Source organism: Lagopus muta, chromosome 13 (assembly GCF_023343835.1).
Source record: "Lagopus muta isolate bLagMut1 chromosome 13, bLagMut1 primary, whole genome shotgun sequence".
Classification (NCBI taxonomy): domain Eukaryota; kingdom Metazoa; phylum Chordata; class Aves; order Galliformes; family Phasianidae; genus Lagopus; species Lagopus muta.
The window spans coordinates 8,538,995-8,562,196 of NC_064445.1; the positions used below are offsets into that span (position 1 = coordinate 8,538,995).

General features: G+C 40.2%; 1 protein-coding gene across 5 annotated transcripts in view; it reads left to right on the forward strand.

The window, feature by feature from the left end:
• Positions 1-23,202, forward strand: part of POF1B (POF1B actin binding protein) — a 52,618-nt gene that overhangs the window by 18,956 nt on the left and 10,460 nt on the right. For 2 of the 5 annotated variants that reach the window (XM_048959901.1, XM_048959902.1), the window contains exons 1-2: positions 17,000-17,899; positions 22,853-22,891. In XM_048959901.1, coding sequence (XP_048815858.1) covers positions 17,495-17,899; positions 22,853-22,891 — 444 coding nt within the window. In that variant the 5' untranslated portion in view covers positions 17,000-17,494. Of the gene's footprint in view, positions 1-10,230; positions 10,318-10,844; positions 10,862-12,179; positions 12,267-14,910; positions 15,078-16,999; positions 17,900-22,852; positions 22,892-23,202 lie in introns of those variants that run through there. The other 3 variants (XM_048959903.1, XM_048959905.1, XM_048959904.1) reach the window with 3 other exon arrangements.

The following is a 23,202-nucleotide window of genomic DNA, read 5'->3' on the forward strand; positions in this document are numbered from 1 at the left end:
AGAAAGACCAAACTAGAACTGTGCTGCATGTTGCACTTGCCATTAGTTCATTACTCTATATAGGTAATGGTAACTCTCATCTTTCTATAATGCTTTGGCTATCATATCTTTCTTTCTGCAACTGCTGCTGATGAAGTTCTCCATGTGCAGATTTTATTTAAATGCCATTTTTCTTTTGATCTTGTTGTTAGTATTTGAAGTTGACTGATATTTATCAGTGCTCTCACTACCTGCCCTATTTTCCCTGGTGCATACCCCATGGCCCTCTTGCTTAATGCTGAACTGGCAGAGATGCTGGCAACCTGATGATGTCAGACTAATGACTTAGGCTGGGTTCTGAACTTCAAGCTTTTGCTATTTCAATTGAGGTACTATTTTTTTGTTTGTTTGTTTTGGCTTTCTCTGGGAGTGTTGAGGGGTGTTACACCCAACAAAAAAGTCTTAGTGTGGACACAGCTACTAAGCTAGCAAAGCTAGTCTAGCAAATTCAAGGAAACATTATGGAGGCCCTAGGCAAGTCAAATGAGTATTTTAATTTAGCTTTCAGCGTATTTTTCCTACAGTTAGGTTACTCATTTGAAAAGTAGCCATATTTTACTGTCAGTATCATGTTAAAAACAAAAAGCAAAAAAACAACCAACACTCATTTCAGTATAAATGAAAGGGAAGTGTTACTAGAAAACAAATTGGTGATGAGTGTTCTTCTGTTGGTACAGATGGCATCTGTGTATTTTTATCACTATAAATCACTCACAGTTGGAATCATACTTAATCCAATATCTTGCTTTGTGTTTATTGAAATAATCACAGTTTTAGATATTAATTACTCAGTTCATATGAAACGTCTATATTGATAGATGAAAAAACATTTTGAGAAAACGAATGATATAATTATTTTTTAACATTTATAGATGTACAAATGATATGCAGATTTGAAAGGCTGTGAATTAGTAAGCTGAAATGTTGGTCTACAAGTCATATTTTTCTTATACAGTATATTGCAACTGTGCAATTTGATACATCAATATTTAAGATAGTACCATTAAATATGCTTGGAGGTAGCTACTTATGTTTAAATATGAACAACATTTATTCTTTTTTTTTTTTTTACCTGAAAATTCCAGTCTATTGATAAGATACAATAACTCTTGATTTTTGCTTTTTATAATGGGATGACTACAGTTGTGTTCCACCTTTGAATTAGCAATAGTTCACAGTAGTGCTAGATAAAGGGAAGAATGCTAAGGACTTAAAGACTATGTTTTCAGCTAGAAGATGACAATTTGTATCTCACAGGTTTAGATAAACTAATAACACTTTTGTCTTGTTCTGGAGATGGCTGATTTGTCGGTCTGTTAGCATAACCAAAGCAGTTCACAGGCTCGCTCGCACTGTGTAGGCTATCTACACTCAGAGATGTTCATTCTCAGTCAGAGTGCCCTGCCTAGCCTTCCAGTGCCTGAGCCAAGTCCTCACAACACAGAGAGGGAGAGAGTAGTGCTGTAAGTGCATACATGCTGCTCTTTTCTGTGTTTTGTGAGTCTAACTTTTACCACAATTTCTGGGACTGTGAATCCCTGCAAGTTATGCAGAAAACATTCTACAGAGCAATAGAAGTGAGCTGTAGGCTGTGCTTCCTTCATCTCTTTGCGAAGTGGTAAACAGGGAGTAAATTTGCTCCAAGCTCTTCAAATTATGAACTACAGCCTGGAGCAAAGCAAAAGGAATAACTTCTTAGTCCTCTCAAATGAAAACCAGTTGCCCTCTGCTTTCCATAGGATGTATGAAGGAAGTGGGCCTGCATGTGCAAAAGGTGTTGTAAATTGATGCCAACTGGTTATATAACCTACGCAACCTGATCAAGACAGACAGCTTCTTACTGTTACTGGCTTTTTTTTCCAGAATGGTTGCAGTTTTCTGCTCTGAACTCCAACTATTACCTTGTTGAATTAACTTTTAAATAACAGTCTTCAAACTCTTAAGTACTTAAATTCAGCTAAGAAGTGGCCAAATAACTTTTCATCAGTAACATTTATTGAAAACTATGAGAAAATATATGTTTCCATAGACAGACACACCTCACCTAACCAGTTTCAAATTTGTACACACTTGCATTAGCAAATTGCAGTTTGCTTTGCTCAACTGAACTATGAGTCATAAAGATATCAAAGAAAATAACATCCAGAAATTCACTTCACGAGCAACAGGTAATTAAAAATTGGTTGACTCAAATGAAGTCTTGTTCATAAGTCAAATTATCTTGAATGACCTTCTATTTAAATATGCCCTTATAGAAAGGGCCTACACTTGCTGTCCCTTTTCATGTGAACCCTCTGCACATATTAGCGGCGTTAATCAAAGGGCAGGGTTGCAGAGTCAGGCTACCTTTAGCACTGCTGAGTTACTTTCATGCAGGAATGGAAGGAGATGTTTCTTTCTTTGTTCCTACAGTGCATATAACACATGTACTGTACTGCTAAATAATGTGAATATGGCAGAACTTGGCATTTCTATTCTTGGTAAAAAGCGTAATAAGAAAGAATGCCTTGTCTCACTTGATTCATAAAATTCAGTTGTTTTTGTCATGGAGAAAGAACAAATTTTTTGTCTATTTCTGGCTGGAGGAGTTCCAGTAACTTCAGGGCAGTCACTCAGCATTTGCAGCCACATAACTGAGTTTGGAATGTGCCCCTCAGATCTATAAATACTCAGGAAACAGTTGTGAGAAGATCGTGCTGCCGAAGGAAGTTGTGGAGAGAGTGGAATATTTTGAAAAATAATTTGCCTAATCTATTTTATAAATTCATATTTACATATGCATGCATTTATATTTACACATCATAGAGAAAGGGACATCAAAAGTTATCCAATTCAAGCTACTGTGACAAGCGAGGATTAGTTTTGCCTACAGCATGTTTTATACGTAGTGATAGCTTCATTATTAGGGTTTTTTGAAATGGAATTCTGTGCTTTGTGAAGAAGATCACCTCAAGTGACCTTAAATTTGTAACAGAACTTGCAAGAAAAAAGCATGTTCCCATGTAGATGCTTTTTCCTATCAGCTAAGAATCTTCCAGGCTGGATGTGGCTCTGGGCAGCCTGATCTACTGGCTAGCAATCCTGCCTGTAGCAGGAGGGTTGAAATTAGATGATCATTTTCAACCCAGGCCATTCTATGATTCCATACACTGTCCTACCATTATTTATGATAGATCTACTGTGCTTACAGCTGGCATACTGAAACAGATTTGTTAGTAGAAATTGCTTATGATATTTAATATGGCTTATAGTATTTTATATATTTACATGTTAGAATAATGCTAGGTTTATTAAATATACAGTATTATCCATATTCATGAACAGAAATGAATATAATTGAGATAATCAGATATATTTGTAATTGAGTTGCATTTTTCCAGGGAAATCATATGCATCATATTTCGTATATTGATTCCAATGTCATTCATACAAAAATGCAATACACTTTTAAAAGAACATCCTGCAACTGTGCAAATCTTTTATATTTAGAAATGAATTAAAAGATGTGGCTATTTTCATGACTGCGTAGCTTTGTGTTTTATAGCAACCTAGTAGAAATTGGAAGGAAGAGATGAGCTGTAAGACTGCTGAATTGAGGTACTACTGTGCTGTTATTTGGAATTTCTCCTTGGAAGAATAAATTTTAAACGTGTCTTGCAATACCCTCATATTGGCGGTTACCTCAATAAGGTGGTATTTTGGTGTATTTCTTCTACTTCATCAGATTCAGTGCAAGATACTGGCTTGCATTCTTACAGTATAATCTTTAAAAGGTATCATAATGTAGTAATATGCATCCCAGAAAACACGGTGGAAACAGTATGAAAACACTGCATAATTGTTTCTTGCATTTGATTATAATTGTGGAGCAAGTCTAAATTAAAGAAGAAAAGCCAAGACATTTCATACACAGCAAATATTACTGGAGTAGCAAATTGGAAATTGGATGTGAGAGAGCAGACGTTGTTTTCCCCACATCTGTAGGAATGTACCCACAGTGAATGATAAGGCAGACGATAGAGTTTTTCTACCAAATTTTGTGAGATTGTTATTGCAAGATTTCTGCTATCTGTAACTCATTTTAATGAGACCAGCTGTTCTTGTGTTATTTCGACCACATCCATTTCATAATTGCAAAATACATTTCTTCTAGGTTTGGATTTGATCCAAAATAAAGTGACAAACTGCAGTACCAGCTCCTGTACCGCTTGTCCGTCTCCACTCATTCTTCTCCCTCTGGATTCAGTGGCACTAACTCTTTGCACTCTGGTTTAGTTCATTTGTGAGTGTGAATGCAATACAAATCAATACTGTTGGAGCTGCTTTTTAACTGTGTTGTTATGGTGTATGCATAGCAGCAGGTTGTACAATAACATAGTAAAAAAGCTCACTAGATGCTATTGAAGAAGAGTTGTACAAATCTGTCCTAGCCATCACTTAAGAGATATTTGACGTATGGAATAAAAAGTATTTGTAAGTATTACTGTGATTTTAAAATATCTTCTTAATATCTTGTTTTTTGGAATAAAAGTGTGAGGGGAAAAAAAAGGATGCACAAAGGGAAAATTAGAGCCACATTTTTACAACTTTTCTCAAGAAAATAGGAAACATAGCATACTGAGTAAGAAATGAAACTGAAGCCTGTGAAGTACATCAAAATACATTCCTTTGATAATTGAGCTTTCACAGACTCCACTATTCTGTTTAATGAAAATGTTATTTCTATAAAAATATCTTCCTGATTATCTTGAGAGAGATTAAAGACTATTATAGATTAAAAACCTGTAATAAAACCCCTTATATCAAAGCCTATAGTAATAATCTCTTGCTTGCTAGGATTGTAACCAAATGTTAGAATTCATATTTGAGTACTTAGGTTCGTCTGTTTTAATACCATGACTTGGTAGCTGAGTAACATTTTTTGTCCTGTAGCAACTTTGTGATTTTGGCTGGAATTTTCAAATGCCAGTGCCTGATATTAAGTGCCCTCATCTTGAAACATAATGGTTTGAAATCCATATTGCATTAGGGAGTGTTCAGTAGTTTTGAGAATGCTTGGAATATCATATAGATGCTGTCTTTTCTATTGAAGCCCAAAAATGTAACTTGCATTCATTTAATTTATTTAACATTAACTATTGAAGAAAGAATATATCAGATTGAATAGTTAATCTAGGGATGGGTTTATGTTTTTGATAATGTAACTTGTTCTGCAGTGGCTATGGACAGGTTACAGCATGCCTGTAATTATATATCATATAAACACATTACTGCAGTAGTTTCTATAGGCACAGTTCCAGGAACAATCTGGGTTTGTTCTAAATAACAAATACAATGTCACTGCAAAGTGTGGGAAAGAGTGTATAACATCCAGTGAAAATGCTCATGCTGTCAGGACTATCATTTGGCTGTTATGAAGATAATAATACAAGAAAAAAAATTAATTAGATTTTGTTAGGAAGGTTAGAGATAACTGCTTTGGCAAATTAGTGCTCTGAAGATAAGACCCAGCTCAGTAGAAAATTCCTTACTGTCACTGTCTACCTGGCAGGAATGTATGAAAGGGAGATCAATCAGCTGTTCTGCAAAATAAATTGAAAAATGTTTTGTTTTGTTTTGAGAAAGGTGAGGAATAGGAACTGTTAGGGTGGAGCTGATAATTGGCAGCTGCAGATCTAGTTGGTGATTCAAGTGTATCAAAGGGAGTGATGGACAAGTATGTAGAATATGCAGAAGCACAGCTGGTTGGTTACGTGGACCAGTGGTGCTTGCAGCTCTGTGACAACGTTCTTTGTTTTTTATTCTAAGAATGAATTTTCTCTACTGCAAGTTCTTGAAATTAAGACGTGAGCTTCTGTTGCATCTCTGTGTTCAGAAATAGAAGATATATGGTGGTTTCTTCTAAAGATTCCCCTCTATTACTATCTTTATCCACTTGTGAAATCTGGCTGGAAAACGCAACAGATATTTTTCCAAGAATAGTCAGAAGAGGATTCCCTAAGCAGTGATGAGGGGATCACTGATGGGTTTTGAGTTTGTTCACAGTGGCTCTCTGAAAAACAAACACACAAAACCTTGCAACAAACAAAATCCGTATCAATTACCTAGTTGAGATATGCTGTAGGGAACTGAAAATGTGCAAGGATGAGAATGTATCATTCTGTCAGCTTTGTCATAACCAAAACAGCACTTGTCACTTGTGGCTGTAGTTTTAGTGTAGCTCCAGTGGACTAACCTTTTCTGTAAGCCATGCAGCTCAAGAAAAGCTTGAAAGGTTCCAGTATGGTGCCAGTGCTTGATTGCCCATAAAAAGCCACTTAAAAGCAGATACAAAACCTGCCATAGGAACTGTGAGGTCAGTCTTCTTTTCTACCCCAAATATTTCAGGACTAGCATCTTTTTTTTCTTCTCTTTTCTAGAACATGGATTATGGGAAAATTGATGAAATTTATTACTTCGCATTCCTGACATCTTTTTATAGTTTTAGTGTTTTACTCAGTCTGGGGTATAAAGTTTAAAACACCCATTTATTAGAAGAGATTTTGTTTAGAATTACTTTACTGCAGAAGAAAGGAAGTGTGCTTCTAATCCAGAAAAAAAGTCAGGTCTTTATGTGGATACATAGACTCAGTACAGTGACACAGTATAGTTGTTTTGTTTAATGAATAAGACCTGTGGAATTTGTTGCAAATTTTCCCTTTGAAGAAAGAAGCTGATCTGGATACGTTCCAAAAAAATATTTTGGACAGTACAAAGTGAAACACTTTGCTTGTAACAACTTTTAGAAACGCTGGACATGTGATCTCCGTTTGCTCTCATAACAACTTTGGTGATGATGCTTATCATTCTTATTATTATTTTTATACAGCTGATTAAATGTCATAACACTTGGAAATGAATGTTCTGTTTAATTGCAGTAGAAGGACAGCTGTTAGGTGTAGCGATGACTGTTCTTTATTTCACTGTCTTTGAAGTTTAACTCCACCCTACAAAGCACCTTCTTCCTGCTGTATAACCATAATTCTCACTGTAAAATGCTTGCACAAGATTCCTGTGTATTGACATCCATTCAAAAACAATTCCAAGATTACAAATCAAAACTGCTTGAATCTGAGACACTGTAAAATCACCTCGTCACTTACCTCTAACAAAACTTTGTGCTAAGACAGTTCTGAAATACTTAGTTCTGCTCTAGTCAGCAGTGCAAAATACACAGCACAATCTCTTCTATTCTTCCAGCATTATCTATAAGCATGTGAATTATAAAATTACATACAAATATTTTACTAGCACGTTCTCTTATGTGTCAAATTGTTTTATTTTGCATTTTTTCTATATTTTCTGTATGGATTCCTATAAGGTAACTCTTTGTTAGCTCAGTTACTTTCCTTCTGAGCTGTATTTTGCTCAGTCTTTAGCCCAGTCGGTAGTGACGAAACCTTTTCAAATTCATGATTCATTATTCAGATTTTGATCATATTGTATCCCCAAACTAAGTAACTTTCATAAATTGCAGTACAGAATTTCAGTAAGATAATGATGATCCAAACATATAACACATTTATTTTTCTTTTTTAGAAAGGAAAAAAAGTTATTTTTCAACTTTGCATTTTATTGTTTTTCTTCAGGAATTCTGGCACTGTGCTGGCCTTTCTCTTGTATATTAATTATTGATTCTTAAACTTGAAATTAAATATCATCCTCTATTCCTTTCTGAAGACAGCTAGTAGGAATAAACCCTTCTGGTTTAATTTTGTGATGGGGGCTCTGACTGTGGTGTGTTTTTTTGTTTTGCTTTGTTTTATTTAAATAACAACAGACTCTAGTTCCTGGTTTAGCAGTCCATTGTAGACTTCCTGAAAGGAAGGTAAGCAGGTGAGCTCTCCCAGTGCAGTCAGCTCTGTAACACGCTGTCTGTCATGAGAATGATTCGTACCCTCTTCAGCAAACCCAAACAGCTTCCATGCTAAGAATAGAGATTTCTGGATTTCCTCGGGTTTTGCAACTCCTGACTAATTCTAAACAAGTGTGTCTGGTTTGCACAAAGGTTGATCGCTTACCAAGTTTGTTGTGTTACTCTTTGTTGCTCTTTCAGGTATTTCTAGGTGGTCTTTGTTTCGTTTTGATTTTTTTTTTAAGCAGATGCTTCTAATAGAGTTACTCCTCTATAAGTGGTCTTACATTCTTGAACCTGTAAAAGGAAAAGGAATAAGCACTTTTCTCTATCTGCTACAGGTGATTCTATAAATAATGGCTTTAAGTGGCAGCAGGGAAAACTTACAGTAAAATCGAAGAGAATTCTGATGAACACAGTTCAACACTGGAATCAGTTTTCTACAGCGGTAATGTTGTTACTAGAAAGAGATTGACAAACCTTAAGGAGCTTTTAGGTATAGCTGATCCTGCTTTGGCACAAGAGAAATGACCTCTTAAGATTCCTTCCTGCTCTTGTCTATGAGAAAGAAAAAAGTGTGCCTCAATACTCTTTAGCCTCAGCAGATGCTAACTTAGAGTTTTCCTTCTCCCATCAATGCAGAAACTATGACCCTGATATACTTTTTTTTTTTTCTGTGAAGTTTATTGATTTAATACCTCTTCAGTTTGTGTGGCCTGGAGAAGCAGGTTTTGCAGTTGTATAGAACAAAGATAATCATGGTGCTTCATAGTCATCTTTAACTTTTATTGTAAGACTAACAAAGGATCTTTAAAAAATGAACTAAATTATAAATGTCATTGTTGCATGTTTGAACTGTCATGAAAAAGGCAAAATAAAGAAAAACTGCAGCCATGCATAACTTTGCACAGAAATGTAATAGGAACAGGAACCAGTTTGGCCTCCACAAAATCCTGCCCCTGAAAAATCTAATTAGTAGAGAGATGGGGAAAAACAAAGCCACACGCAGAAATCAACTGTTGTTTTTAGGAAGCTCTCCTTCATTTCCCCTTAAAAGTATATGCCATAGGGAAATTCTGACTTTGTCATCTGGATCTCCGAAATTGTTATCTGCTAAGCCAGGATACCTTTTCTAAGTGGAAAGACGTTAATCTCACAGAGCCAGGGGAAGGGTAGTTAAACTCATTTGACAGAGATAGCTCCCTCCTGTCCAAAATCTTGGAATGAAATTCTCTGCATGTGTTTATGCATTCCGTGATATCAGAGGTCTTTGTACTGTGTTTACTGAACAGCTTTTATGAGATATAAATACCAGCACATTCTGGTAAGTTTCTAACAAACAGAATGGTCTACTCAATCTCAATATGGTCCTGTGTTGTAGCAGATTGGCTACTATACTTCAATAATGGGAAATACGTTTAAATTTTATCCAATGGTGTGTATATTTTATAAATTTAGATACCTTGTGGGTGTATAGAAGCTGATTGTACACCATTATTCATTACGTGCCTTACATCAAGCTTTGGTTCCTATTCTTTTCTAGTCACACATGAGCACTCTTGAAGCTTCCTGCAGAACTGGTTTAAACTAGTTGCTCCTGCCTAAAGGACATTCTATTTCTTCTGCTCCTGTCATTATAAAAACTTATTATTGATAGTTGATGATTTTCCAGTACTCTTCTTGATTCATAAAACTGCAGACGGGGTGCATACAGATCAGCCATGTCTCTGAGAAAGTGTGGTAGGTGGATAGATGGATAACTGATGGGTCATTTATGAAAGGCTGATGATGATTACCTCCTATAATTGATCAGCTGCATTATCAGCCAACTCGCAATTAAGAGATAATAAGGCAGTTATTAAGTTAAGAGCTCTGGAGGTGATAGTTTAAATTGCACTGACCGCAGAATTAGTATTTTGTGTACTTCATTCTTACTATCTGCAATCACATCTCTTTCTACTACACTGAGCTGAGTTTAGCCATGCTCTTTGCTGTGACATGGTTTCATTCTACTTTGTGGATTATCTTCCTGACAGAGTGGTTGGGATGCTGGGAATGGGAGAGACATCTTTTCTGATTTAATTAAAATGGTTATGACTTCTTGAGGTGGGAATTTTACCAGTACCTTTAATGGCTGAAAAGAATAGCTGATAAATCAATGAAGGTATGACACAGACCACACACTCAGACAAAGAACTCAAATATACTTGCCACAACTTATTTATTTATCTTTCTATTTTCATTTGAGAAAACTTTCCCAATATGATTATCTTAAAATAAAATGTCTTGTTTCTCAGGTAATGTAAATAGGCATGGATGACCAATGTTTCTCTTATAAAAGAAGTAGAAGTTTCTCAAATTGATTACCTTCAGTAGCTTCTCAGGTAAGGACATCTCTGCACAAATGAAAATAGTTGCAAAAGAACAACTTACTTTTGAGCCAAACAATAGAAGGTAGAGCGGGAAAGCTCAAGTACTACCTACATGTGAATAGATTAATGTAGAAAACAGAATCTAGTAATACTTAGATGTGATAGAAAAATATTTTGCTGAAAAGTGTAGACTCTGATGTAACCATGAAAACCACAGCTAATGTAGATTTAAATAACAGCATGTATTTCTGTTACTGTGCACATGTAAACTTACATACCTATGTAAATCATCAGTGTTCCACAGCAGGGTACCTCTTTAGAGTGCTGCTTGCACAGAGTAACCATCACCTTGGGACGACAGGATGACTGTTAAGCTTCTTTAAGTGCAGAACCGGGAGGCAGTTAGTGAAAGCTGAGGTTCTTTAATCTCTCACTGTTCAATGAACTTTGCTCTCATTCTGTCATCCTATATGGGATAAGTATGAAAAGACCTCACTTGGAGGAAGGTGCAAAGTATCACATTATTCACAGGGAGAGAATAAATCTCCGTATCACAGTAAGTTATTTGAGAACATCATCTACAGCCTGAATGAATGTGGATGTCTAGAGAAGGCATATGGGAAGGGCTGCACCTGTAGAACCAAAATATTATTTTGCATGATACTTTTGAACCTCTGATCTGGAACAAAATTTACAGAAGTTGTAAAAAGAGTAATCACAGATTAGAAAATATTTGCTTGCTCAGAATTACAATACTTACCCGAATGGTGAGTTGTGTGTTACCCTGCTGTGTGCATACCTGATTCCTGAAATGTTAAAGCTAAATAATTTGGCAGATCAGTGTGATGTTTCAGATTCTAAAGCTAGTAATCTTTTCAGAGAATTGGCTTGCACACTTGTTTTCAATTCTAATAGAAATGGATGGCAGAATTCCTGCTGTTCCATCAGGAATGCTCTGTTCATTTTTCTCATGCACCAGTCATTGATCATTCACTTTCAACTTCCATTTTCTGAGTCACACTGTGTATAATTAAGAGTGAGATACTGAAGTAAAAAGAGTTGCAGGATTAATGTTTTTGCTTCCCAGAGCCTATTTCTAACACTAGGTAAAGAATATTTGCTTGGGACAGAGTGGCTGTTTTGACTGTTTTTACTAGCATGGCATAGGCTTAGCTGTAATTTAGCACAATTAATTATTGTTTTGTGGTTGAGTTAGAAGGGCAAAATAGATTGGCCAGCTGCTGTGTTTACAGTTGGCATGAGTGAAACAAGTCTGAGAACAACAGTTAGTGGAATTGGGTCAAAATGAAAATGCCTTTCTCAAGAATCCTCAACAGTTCTGACTTAGAAATATAACCTTTCAAATTGAGAAACTGAAATATACATTTTACTCAAATGTTTTATTTTTACTTCTCCAGCTTGAAATGTAATTAGAAGTAGTTATAAATCTAGATGTAATAGCAAATTCAATCTCTACCAGCAAAATAATCTTTTTTTTTTTTTTTTTTTTAAAGAATGAAATGAAATTTAAAAAAAAAATCACCCTTCATTGCATTCCAGTACACACCACAACACAATCAGAAAACCAAATATTTGTCGCTCTATACAAGGTTCCTATCTGAAATCTTTGAAAGCTTTCTTCATCTAGATTAAGTCTGTACTGCAAATAAGTTTTAAATGTAACAAAAACATTTATGCTTGAACGTGAAATAGAAGTCATTAAATTAAAACTCTCAAAAACAAAATATCAAGTCCTGCTTAAAAGAACTGTTTCATGTTTATGCTGCCAACTTGCTGATCTTGCATAAAGTTGTTCCCTTACTAAGGAGTTGGTTTGAGTAACGCCCATCATCCAAAAATGTTTTACCTTGTAGGAGATCTACATTTTAATCAGCTGATGAAACAGATGTGGGAGGATTGTCATGAGCTCTGCTTCTGAAATCTTAGAGAAGCAACTACAGGTCTGTGGAAAATAAAGTGCCTTCAAGTTTGTTTCTCGTTTGTTTGCTTGCCCAGTAAGAGACAGATTAGAAATTTAAGATTTCTCATAGACAGACATAACAGAAGGGCTTGAATTGAATAATGTCAGGTAGTGAAATTCTGCAGAATGGTTTGCTTTTAAATAATAATGTTTTAAAAAGCAAAACCAAAGGATTGGTAAACGTACCTGTAACCAGGCAAATTTTCCGTATTACATACAGACAAAAGAGCATAAATTCAGTACTCAGAGAAAAAGTTAAAATTTCAGGTATGATACAGGAATATAGCAACGTTTGTAGGTTGCTCCAAGGATAGAAGTTGAAATCTCATAATAAAAGGATATATGCTTTTAAATCATAATTTAAAAAATATATTTAGCCAAACAATATGGTGTAAAGGAAAGGATGTGTAGGCCACAACATGGAGACAAATCACATGTATTTCCATTAGCTTGTTTCCATACTAGAAGTGTGGTCATGGTAGTACAAAGCAGGAGGAGCTGTCCCTCTTCCAGTTTCTGTGAGCAGGTTGCCAGAGCTCTTTAGATAGCGTTCTAATCTCTACATTGCAGTGACATGCATTGTCCATAGAACTTTCTATTAATTACACTTGTGGTTTTAAATTCCCATCATCCTTCATACCTGGCCATAGAGATTTTGTAGCAATTGAAAAATGTGGACATAATTGTGCATCTGAAATAAAGTGCAACTTAAACCATAATTTCTTTTTCATAGGTTACTGGGTGGAAAAGCAGTCATCTTTTTAAAATATACATCCCATAATGAGAAGGTATTCCCTTGCTTTTAGTAGTTTTATACAAACTTTGAACTTAGACAAATTCCAGATGTTCTTCTGTTATTTGCTTAATGATTTCTGATTTTTAAAGACAGACCAGCTTTTCTTATGTCATATTTTTAGACAGGTCCAAGTAAAAACAAAGATAAATAAACAAACACCCAGACCCCAATCTTGTTCTCCCTGGAATCCCGGGTACTAACATTTATTTTAAAGTGTGTCACAATCTCAACTCCTTTATCTCCTTTATTAATGAGGATTGTTCCTTAGGCAGTCTGTCCAGGAGTGGGAAATGCAAAGTACTGTTTTGGAATTAAACTCATTTCCTGCTCTTTGGTCATAATGAACGTAATATCTTTCCTTTAATGTATTCTGCTCCGTAGATCAACTGTTACCTTGCTGTGTTCCATATGACTGCAGGCCCTTTTCCATTATCAGTTTTCTTTAGAGCATTGCAGAACTATAAATTAAAATTGATCGTGTAATACGGATATCAGTGGGCTTTTGCAGCATTCCTGACATACACTTACCATCATCTTTTGATAATTACTGTGTATGAAGGCTTAAATAAGGATACAGTTCTGTACTTAGCAGACCCTGTTTTATTCCTAAGTTAGTATTGCAGTCATATGTGGTAAACGATGACTGACAGTGTTTCATTAAAATGAGGCAGCCACTCTTCAGCATGCTGAATAAGGTCTTTAATGGATAGGAGAAATGTTGCTCAGCGTGTTTTTTTGGTTTGATCACCAATCTCATGCATAGTATTAATTACCTGAAACAAAGCAAATTGGCTATTAAATAACCTCAACAATTTAAACAGGAAGATGGTTGGAACAAAAGAATAACTTCTGCTTACAGCTAAGTACAGTATTGCATTATTTCATTTCATGGAATGAATCTCTTGGGCTTTTGAGCTGCTGAAGATACTGACAGCCATCACAAAAACAGCGTCTTTATCAAACAAAGTGATTCTGTGCTGAATTTTTTGTTTTTCTGCTTACAGTTTTACCACAGTATGAAGATTATTTTTCACGTGCTGGTACAACAGAAGTAGAAGGGCTATATTTGCATGTTTATGATAATTTTGGATGATAAATCGTTCTAGCTCCTAATCATTAGATTCAATTTTTAAGTCTGTTTTTGTTTGTATATTCAAATGACTTTATGTTCTTTTTGAAATGTATAAACATGAAGCTGTAATTGATACCACGTAATTTTTTTACAAGAAAAATTAATGAGTTTTCCCTCAGTCTTGCAACAATTCATTTTACAGTCTGATCATTAGTTACTGCCAGCACTGTGACAGCCTTTAAAACATAGCCTAAGCTCTGTTTAACCTTCTTGCTGAACTTTCTTACCACTGAAGCACTATAATGTATGAAGAGGTGTAAAATTCTGAAATAATGTTTGAACCATTCCAGATCCTGTCTTGCTGTCTATGCGCTGCAAGGTCCCTTATTAAAATACAACGTTTCTACATAGAGTACAGTGGATGCAGTTGTTGTGGATTACAGGAATGCTGACATGGAACATGTAAAGTGATGGACCCCAAAGAACTGCTTATTACTGCTCTAGTGCAAGACTTTGTGGCAGATAACTGCTTAGTGGCAGTCAAAAAAAGCAAGTGAAACATTAGAAGCTATTAAGACAGAAGCAGAACAAAAGAACATCGCTGCACCATTGTTTAAATCCATGATTTTACCACTTTTGGAATACTACGGAAGAGAGAAGAGCACAGATCATCCAAGATATGGAATGACATCTGTATGAAGAAGATTGAAGGGTTTTGCTGTTTTTTTTTTTTTTTTTTTTTTTTTTTTTCCCTAGCCTGGAAGAGAGGGCTCAAGTTCGAAGCTATGAAGTTATATGGAAGAACCAGAGCCTGTGGAAATAGGAGTCAAATTCAGAAGGAGGTTCTTAATGCGAGGGGGAAGATCTGCTGAATGTTCTTTCCAGAGGACTTAGTGGGTGCAAGGAGTTCACCTGTATTCAAGGTGGGTATCAGACAAGTCCTTATATGTGAGATTGGACTAATGAGAAAACATGAGTTTGAGATCTGACACTACAAGAGCATATCCAGAGAAGGGCAGTGAACCTGGTGAGGGATCTGGAGCACAGGTCTTGTGAGGAGCAGCTGAGGAAAGGGTGTTTGTTTAGTCTGGAGAAGAGGAGGTTCAGGAGAGACATTATACGTCTTCATAGCTCTCTGAAGGGAGGTTGTGATGAGGTGGGAGCCAGCCTCTCTTCCCATGTAATTAGCAGCAGTACTAGAGGGAATGGCCTCAAGTTGTGCTGGGGAAGTTCAGTTGGATGTTAGGAAGGATTTCTTCTTGGAAAGCGTGTTCAGACACTGCAATGGGCTGCCCAGGGAGGTGCTTGAGTCACTGTCCCTGGAAGTGTTCAAGAGACGTGTAGGTTTGTACTAAGGAACATGGTTTAGTGGGGAAATATTGGTGGTAGGTGGACAGTTGGTCTAGAAGATATTGAATGTCTTTTCCAACCTTGGAAAACCTATGGTTCTATACTGTGCTAATGAAATACTCAAAGTTGAAAATAAGTTCTGAGTGTTAAGTTGTAAGAGGGAAGTGTTACACCAGCTATCTGGATCAGTGTCTGCAGACAGGCACCTTCCACCGAGCCTCCAGTGCTTCCTTCAAAGGAAGGATCAGAAAACCAAAGCCTCTACTTACTACTGCTTGTAACTTCCTCTTCAGTCTCTCAAGCTTTCCCTTACGCTTGAAAGCAGATTTTTATCTCTGGCCTCATCAAGTTATGGCTGTTTGCAGCTCCCTGCCATTTTGCTGGCTTCTTAACCCTCTCTTCTCAAGCCTTTCAGTTTCCTGACCCCATGTTGTTTAGGTATCTGTTGCCCTACAAAGAAAAAAATAATAATTTAAGTGTAGACAACGAGATATGATGTGTTCTGCAGGCCTCTTCCCAGACAAGTATTTCTCTCTCCTATTTTATCAAAACACAGTTTTATTCCTTCTCACCACAGTTATCAGAGTGGGAACGGAACTCCTTTAACAGATAACTGTGATATAGAATGGAACATCATTTTTGATGTATACAAAACTTTTGTCAGATTAAAATCCATGCACTTTGAGGCTCTCATTAACTGGTACAGATTACCCTGCATGTATTACTTACTGTTATGATTTATGACTGCAATAATCCTTGCCACATCTACAAACTCTTCCGGAAGTTATTTTTTATTTCCATTACAATAGGATGACTTGGGCCTTTCTTTCTGCTGACCCTTGTAAGAAATTTCCAAGCCACTCTTTATTAAACAGGGAAGTATACTGCAGGCTGGTAATGTTTCCTGAGCTGGGTAACTAATTGTTTTCTACGTGATACATTACACAGCTCTTGTTTTTCCTGGAGGAGTATTACTGTAGTTTCTGTGGTTTCCTTCTGAAGCATAAAGCAATTTCTAATGGTTTGTGTAGAAACAGAGACCAGGCTGTTGTAACCATATGCTATTACTTTCTGTGAGATTTTTTTTAATTGTTATGTCAGAAGAATGTTTTTTTTTAACCTGGTGAACCGAGAATGAGGTTTTAAGAGAAAATGTCTATTTCTCTTCTGTCTGGGTAAGTCATTTCTTCTGGCATACAGCACCTTTGAAACCAGCAGGACAGAATTTACTACAAGTGTCTTTGGTTTTAAATACTCTCCTAGATAAAATGGATGTCTGCTTGGGTTTAACAATGGAGGATTAAAGGAAACTTTATTTTTTGATGAATATTTTTCCAGATGTCACTGCCATGCCACACAGAGTAATGCTCTGTTGTCAAGGGTCTTCTGCCATTATGTGGCTGTGCTGAGTGACCTGAAAGCGCAGGAGGCACACAGGGGAAACTGACAAAATTAGGAACCTAAGATTTATTATTTAGGATTGTATTTATTACACAATATTATATAATTATGTTATGACAACGTTACCACGCAGAACAGAGTTACATTCTTGGATAGGGCTTGCCTGACTCGGGTAATGCAATACAGGAGCCCAAACTAAAAAGTGCTGCGTTGAGAAACTAACCCGATTTCATACTTTTCTCTACAGAGCGACAGTTTGGGTAAGTTTCCAACCTTGTCTCTTACGGACGAGCTTCGTAAGGTTAACAACACGGGTGAAAATAAGCAGCCCCCTCCTTTACTTTACTCCACGTTTCTCTACGAGGTAGGCTCCGGTACGGCGCTGTGCCTGCAGCCCCGCGCTCCCCGAGGCCGCCGCGGCGCATCGCCCGCCCCGCGAGGGGGAGGCAGCCGCGGGTGCAGGTGCGGCCCGCCCTAGGCGCGGCCCTCCCGCAGGTACTAATCGCCGCCCTGCCCCACCGCCCGCCCGCATTCGCCGCCCCGCTGAGCCTCGAGCCGCCGCTCCCGGAGCGCGGACCGCGCGGCCGGGATGCTGGGGGGCCAGCAGCAGCTGCAGCCCCTCGCGCTGCCCCCGCACCTCCAGCAGCAGCACCAGCAGCACCAGCACTACTACCGGCGCCAGCAGCACTACAGCACGCTGCCCGCCGCCCGCCGGCCCTGCCGCGAGCCGCCGCCGTGCCGCGAGCCGCCACCGTGCCCGGAGCCGCCGCCGTGCCTCGAGCCGCCCGCCCGCCCCGAGCCACCGCTCCCGCCGCCCTGCTTCGAGCCGCCGGCTCCGCAGCGCCAGGAGGGCGGCCCGGCGTTCGACCGGGTGCGGACCTACGGTCCCGGCTGCCGGCGGGTCGGCGCGTCCTGCTCGTCCCGCGCCTCCTCGCCGCTGGAGCGCTCGCACAGCCACCAGCAGCTCAGCGCCGGCTGCCAGCCGCCGCCGCAGGTACGGGCTCGGGTGGCGGCTGCCGTCTGCGCGCAGCGGGGCCGAGCGCCTCAGAGCCGCCCCTCGGCCGTGCCCTTTGCCTCCACGGCGGTGCCGGAAGGCGCGGCTTCCCCGAGCGGGGAGAGGCGGCTGCGCGGTCCGTAGCCTCCAGATACGCTCGGCCGTTCCGCCGAACCTCCTTTAGAAAACGCGCGCCTCGGAGGGCTGCCCCGGGGCCCGCCTGGCCCGCAGCGGGAGCGGCACCGGGGGCTGCCGGGGCGGGAGGAGCCGGCCGGCGCCTGCAAGAAACGCACTTTAAGCGCCGGTGCGCTTCCCTTTACGTTTCTTTTTTTTGTTTGCATCAGTTTCGCGTTTGGTTCCTGTTTGGTAACTCCAATGTACTTAAATAACCACGAAAACACAAAACCCCACAAACTTCCAGGTAACTTTTTCTGCTGTACCCATTTTGCCCGTCAGCAGAGCGGTGCCCCGCCGTAACGCCCGGTGCGGGCTCTGGGCCGCTCCCGCCCTCCTGGCGCCCACAGCCGTCCCGCACACCGCCGCCCCCGGCCCGGCCCTCAGCGCCCTGCGGAGAACGGCTGCCACCCCTGCGGGGCACGGCGGCCGCTGGGAGCCGGGGAGCGCCGCGCTGACGGCGCTGCGGTGGGACGCGGTGTTCTGGGCTGCGCGGTGCGGGTTGTCTTCGGGTAAGGTAACGTTCCTCAGAGCAGACGGCGGAGTCTCGGGCTTCCTCTGCTGGGATGGGTGCACCGACCTCTGATTGCAGACTCAAGTGCTGTCTCTGCGCTGCAAGGTGTGTTTAATTTTCAACATCTGTTACAGTCTCTGAGTCCTTTAAGTCATGCTAAGAAAAATGTTTTCTTGTTGAAGTGTTTTGCTGGATTAGACTTTAACAATAAAAAAGGGCGTAGCTCAGATTGGGTTTTGTGTGGGTAGCAGTTGTAATGGCACAAGGGGCAGATGGCTAATAAAGGTTATTAGGAAGTTACGCAGGAAGAGAAGGGTGAGGAGGAGGCCGGCTGTGAGCAGGCGGCAGCTGTGCGCCTGGTGCTGACTGCAGCTGAGAAGTCTGGGGGAAAACATTTGGTAAAGAGCTGTGCCCAGAAGAGCACTTCTGCAGTGGATTCTGTTCTTTGAGCAGATCCTGTATAGCCTGAACAAAATAGCATAGCATCACGTGCCTCCTGCAGAGATTATAACTCAACTCTAAGGTCTCAGTTAGCGGCAGCTTAATGCTGGAGTTTAATCTTCTTATCACTGATAAGCAAAAGGGTTTTCTTTGGGCAATATTTAATTTGCTTTTGGAGAGCTTTTGTAGATTGATTATATCATCACTACTGATACCCTGTCACAGCATTCAGTCTTATGGTTGGCATCCCCTGTTCAGTTTATGTACTCCGCTAATAAGCCAGGGGGGGAGGGAGAAGTAACGTGCGTAAAGTGTGTGGTAGTGCTTTTTGTGGTCACAGAGTGTTCAGGGTTCAGTTTTCTTCCCAATTTTTGGGTTCTAACTTTGCTTTATCCTTGATGCAGAAGCCAAGTGCCGCTCCCAGCTGTGGCAGATTTCATTTGGAGTAATTGAAGGCAAATTTGCTCTCATCTGCCTGAACTAAATGGAAAACAGTGCTCAGCATAAATTTTCTTGGTGTGAGGTGTCTGTTTTTGGTGTAGGTAGGAGTACAGCTCCCAAAGCATTTGCAATAGTTCACTCGTGAGGAACTCCGTGAGGTTTCCATGGTCAGCTCAGTGCTGCAGCATGGAGGGCTCTTGCCTCCCATTGTGAGGATGGTGCTGTATTACTGTGGTGTCAGCTAAGTTGTAGGATTTCTCTGTATTCACTGCAACGATCCCCAGAGGTGGCCTCCCTCTTTCAGCTGCCAGATGTAATTCTGAAGTTCCGATTAGATGGCCGGGTTGTTTGTAATTAATGAGACAGTATGCTACATAGAAAAGGTTTGGCGTTGGTGGAATTCTGACCGTAATCGCAAGTTTGTCAGAAGCTGAAGGGAAACTTGTTGGATATAAAGGTCAGTGTAATGATAGCTTTTCCCCCTAAAATTTGCGCACAGTGATTGGATAAATCTATCAAAGACCTGTTTTAAGATCTTAAAATTGTAAAGACAAGCAGACGTCACTGTGTAAAAAGCTGATGTTTGCCTTTCGAAGTTACCCTTGTAAATGCAAACCCAGAACTGTGGTCCCATCCTTACAAATCCCAGACCCAATCCGGACACTGGGATCCATAGCAGCACTGGGCTCTCCTGCCAGCATAGCGCTCACCTTCCTCCTTCTGTTACAGGATGTCCCACCTCTGAGCGCTGTAGGAAACCCAGGAGAGGCTTAAGGAGGAGAACCCTTGTACATCTGGGAGAACCCAGATGTACCCTTGGGGACAGCAGAGGTCTGCGGCAGCCTGGGGCTGTGTCCCAGCGAGCTGGGCTGGGGCTGGCGCTGGGCTGCAGCGTTCCTGGGGCTGGGGTTCCCTCCTGGCTGGCGCAGGCTGGGCCTGTTGGGCTGGTCTGGGAGGGGAGCAGGCACAGCCCTTCTGCCGCGGGGCGAGGGAAGCATGTCTGCATCTGAGCATGCCGGAAGGGAGAGTTGGGTGCCTTACAAATAGGTGTCATTTTATCCAGACAAACCTAGGTTCTGTATGTTATTCTGCATGTGATTTATACCATCCTTTTGAATACTACAAGATTAAAAATGTATTCTAACTTAAAATTTGCTAGTCTTCTGATTTCTGAATTTATTGCTCTGAGAACACATAAGTGCCTAGGTACAGTAATTTACAAGTTATCCTTCCTGAAATAGATAGCATGAGTTACATATTCCAAAGTCCTGTGGCAGTGGCATTTACATGAGGCAGGTTTGTACAGCTTTACACTACATTGAAAATGTGCCCTTTCATTTTGTAGACAATGCTCATCTTGTTTTCATGTGCCACACCACACCACGGTAGCCAAGGCTGAAAAAGAGCAAGCATCTATTTCCCTTTGATGTCAGTTGTGTTGCTGTGGGTGCTCCTGTGTGGAAGAGGAGACTGGGCTGTGCAAGGCATACAGCAGGACCCTTGGTCGCCTTGGTTCTGGTTAATGTGTGCATTTGTCTGCTCAGTATTTTGCTTTTCATTTTGGCTTTTCAGGTGTAGAACTGGGGCCATGTGCTCCCTGCTCCCTTGTGGTCTTGTTGCAGTGTCAGGTTGTGATTCAGAGCTGTGCTGATTTCACAGGGGCTTTTAGGGGGCTTTGTCCTGCACTGCCTTTGCTGCAGCCATACCCCAAGGGGTGGGAGAGGAGCGAGAAGGTGAGGAGCTGAAACTGTTGGGTAACATGAAAGCCCAGCACAAGCAATGCAGAAGGAATTCATTCGCCACTTCCCACTGGCAGGCATTTGGTTTCAGCCACCTTCAGGAAAGCAGGGCTTCACATGTAGTGGTTTCTTGGTCAGACAAATGCCATTGCTCCAAACGTCCCCCCTTTCTCTTCCCTCCCGCCAGCTCTTGCTGCTGAGCACAGTGCCATGTGGAATGGAATGTCCCTTGGGCCAGTTTGGGTCAGCTGTGCTGCCAGGAGCAGCACAGTGCAAGCTGTGCAAGGAGCTGAAATGTCCGTGGCTCTGTGCGAGCAGTGCTCAGTAGCAGTGTGTCATCGTCACTGTTTTGATCAAAAATCCAAAACATGGCATCATACGAGCCTCTGCAAGCAACTTTATCCCAGCCAAATCCATGACAGCCCCGAAGGCCTAACTCAGGTACATGGAGTGCGGGAGGACCAAGGAGCAGCTTTCCAAGTTTTCTGCACCAGTTATCATTTTGAGATTTCTTAATTACTGTGATTGGTGCTGAAACAATTTCTTCTCTACTTTGATTTCCCTGGTGATGTTATGATTCACTCATGGGAGATTTGGAAAACTGCTTCAGGCTTCCTAAACTTACACAACAGTTCACAACTAGAAATCTGACCTACTTTGGAGTTGCTCTTAAGAACGTCTCTGAGGCTCAACTAAAGCAGTGTATACTTTCCAAGCCCACAGGTTAGGGGAATAAATGATTTGTTAGGAAAATTGAAAGTCTGCACTGCGAGGAGGAATAAACAGCATGTTGTAGACTAACAAATTGCCTACTGCTTACATGAGATTCATGGGAATTTTGCTCACTTGGATAAACAACTGAACATGGAGATTTCAAGCAGAATGCGTCAACTTTCTCTTCTTGGTCCGCAGGATGGAGTAGACAGTGCAGGAGGAGAAAAAATTTGTAGTAAAGAAGTAACAAAACTGCTGCAATTTGTGGATTTCTGTAATTTAGAAGAGTGTATTTGTTTTTTCTTCAAGAACGAGCAAATGTTCTGTGTGAGCATCTTTATAGGTGTTAATTACAGTGTTTCATGCCACTTTTTGAAGTAACTGCGCTCGCTGGTTCATGAGATAATGGTTCACTGGTAGTGGGATCTGGTTTGTTGGCAACTTGTATTTTGGTGATTAAGCTAAGCACACGTTTTCTTCCCATGGTGAAGCAAGAAGTTTTTTGCAGCAGTACATCGAATTTGCACAAGCTGACATTCTTATGTGACATGTAAGACTGTAGGTTAAAGACAGCATTACATGGAATAGAGATGAGATCCTTGAAGTGCCGGCCCAGCATGTTAGCTTTCATTTGTATCCTGTTCTTTTGGCATTTACAGAAAATAAGGACCAATTTCCTCTAACCTATGAATAGGGGATTGAGGGGAAAAAAACAATCTTCTGAGAATCCAGACTATGGCATAGCATTTCCTGTTGGGTGAAATGGCCCTAGCTTTAAAACTTTGCTAAGTGACGTTAGCCAACAGATCTCAGAATGTTTATAGCTGATGGCAATATTCAGATTCATAAGGAAGTGTATGTAAGATGAATTCTGAGCATAAAAGATTTTGAAGTACAACCATCACTGAATCTTTATTTTCTTCCTTGCAGGGCACTGTTCGAAGGATTATCATAGAGAATCCTGAGCAGGTAGGAAAACTGTTTGCTGCTGGAGTCTATGTACCCCTTCCTTCCTAAATTGCCCCAGCTTGGAAAGGTACTTCCTTCCTTTTGTAATGCCACACTGAATATTTTGAAATCACAAGGTCCAAACCTCTGGGAGAGAGGAAACTATTAGGAACTGAAAGCACTACAGAATTGCCAGCTGGGCTTCTCAGCTCTTGGCATTAAGTCTCCATTAATATGTTTCAATTATATTGTTAGCAGATAATTTCTGCTTATTTTGGATGTTGTTAAGGGGGAAGCACAGTTGCTTTGTTTCCAAATGGGGAAGATCAATT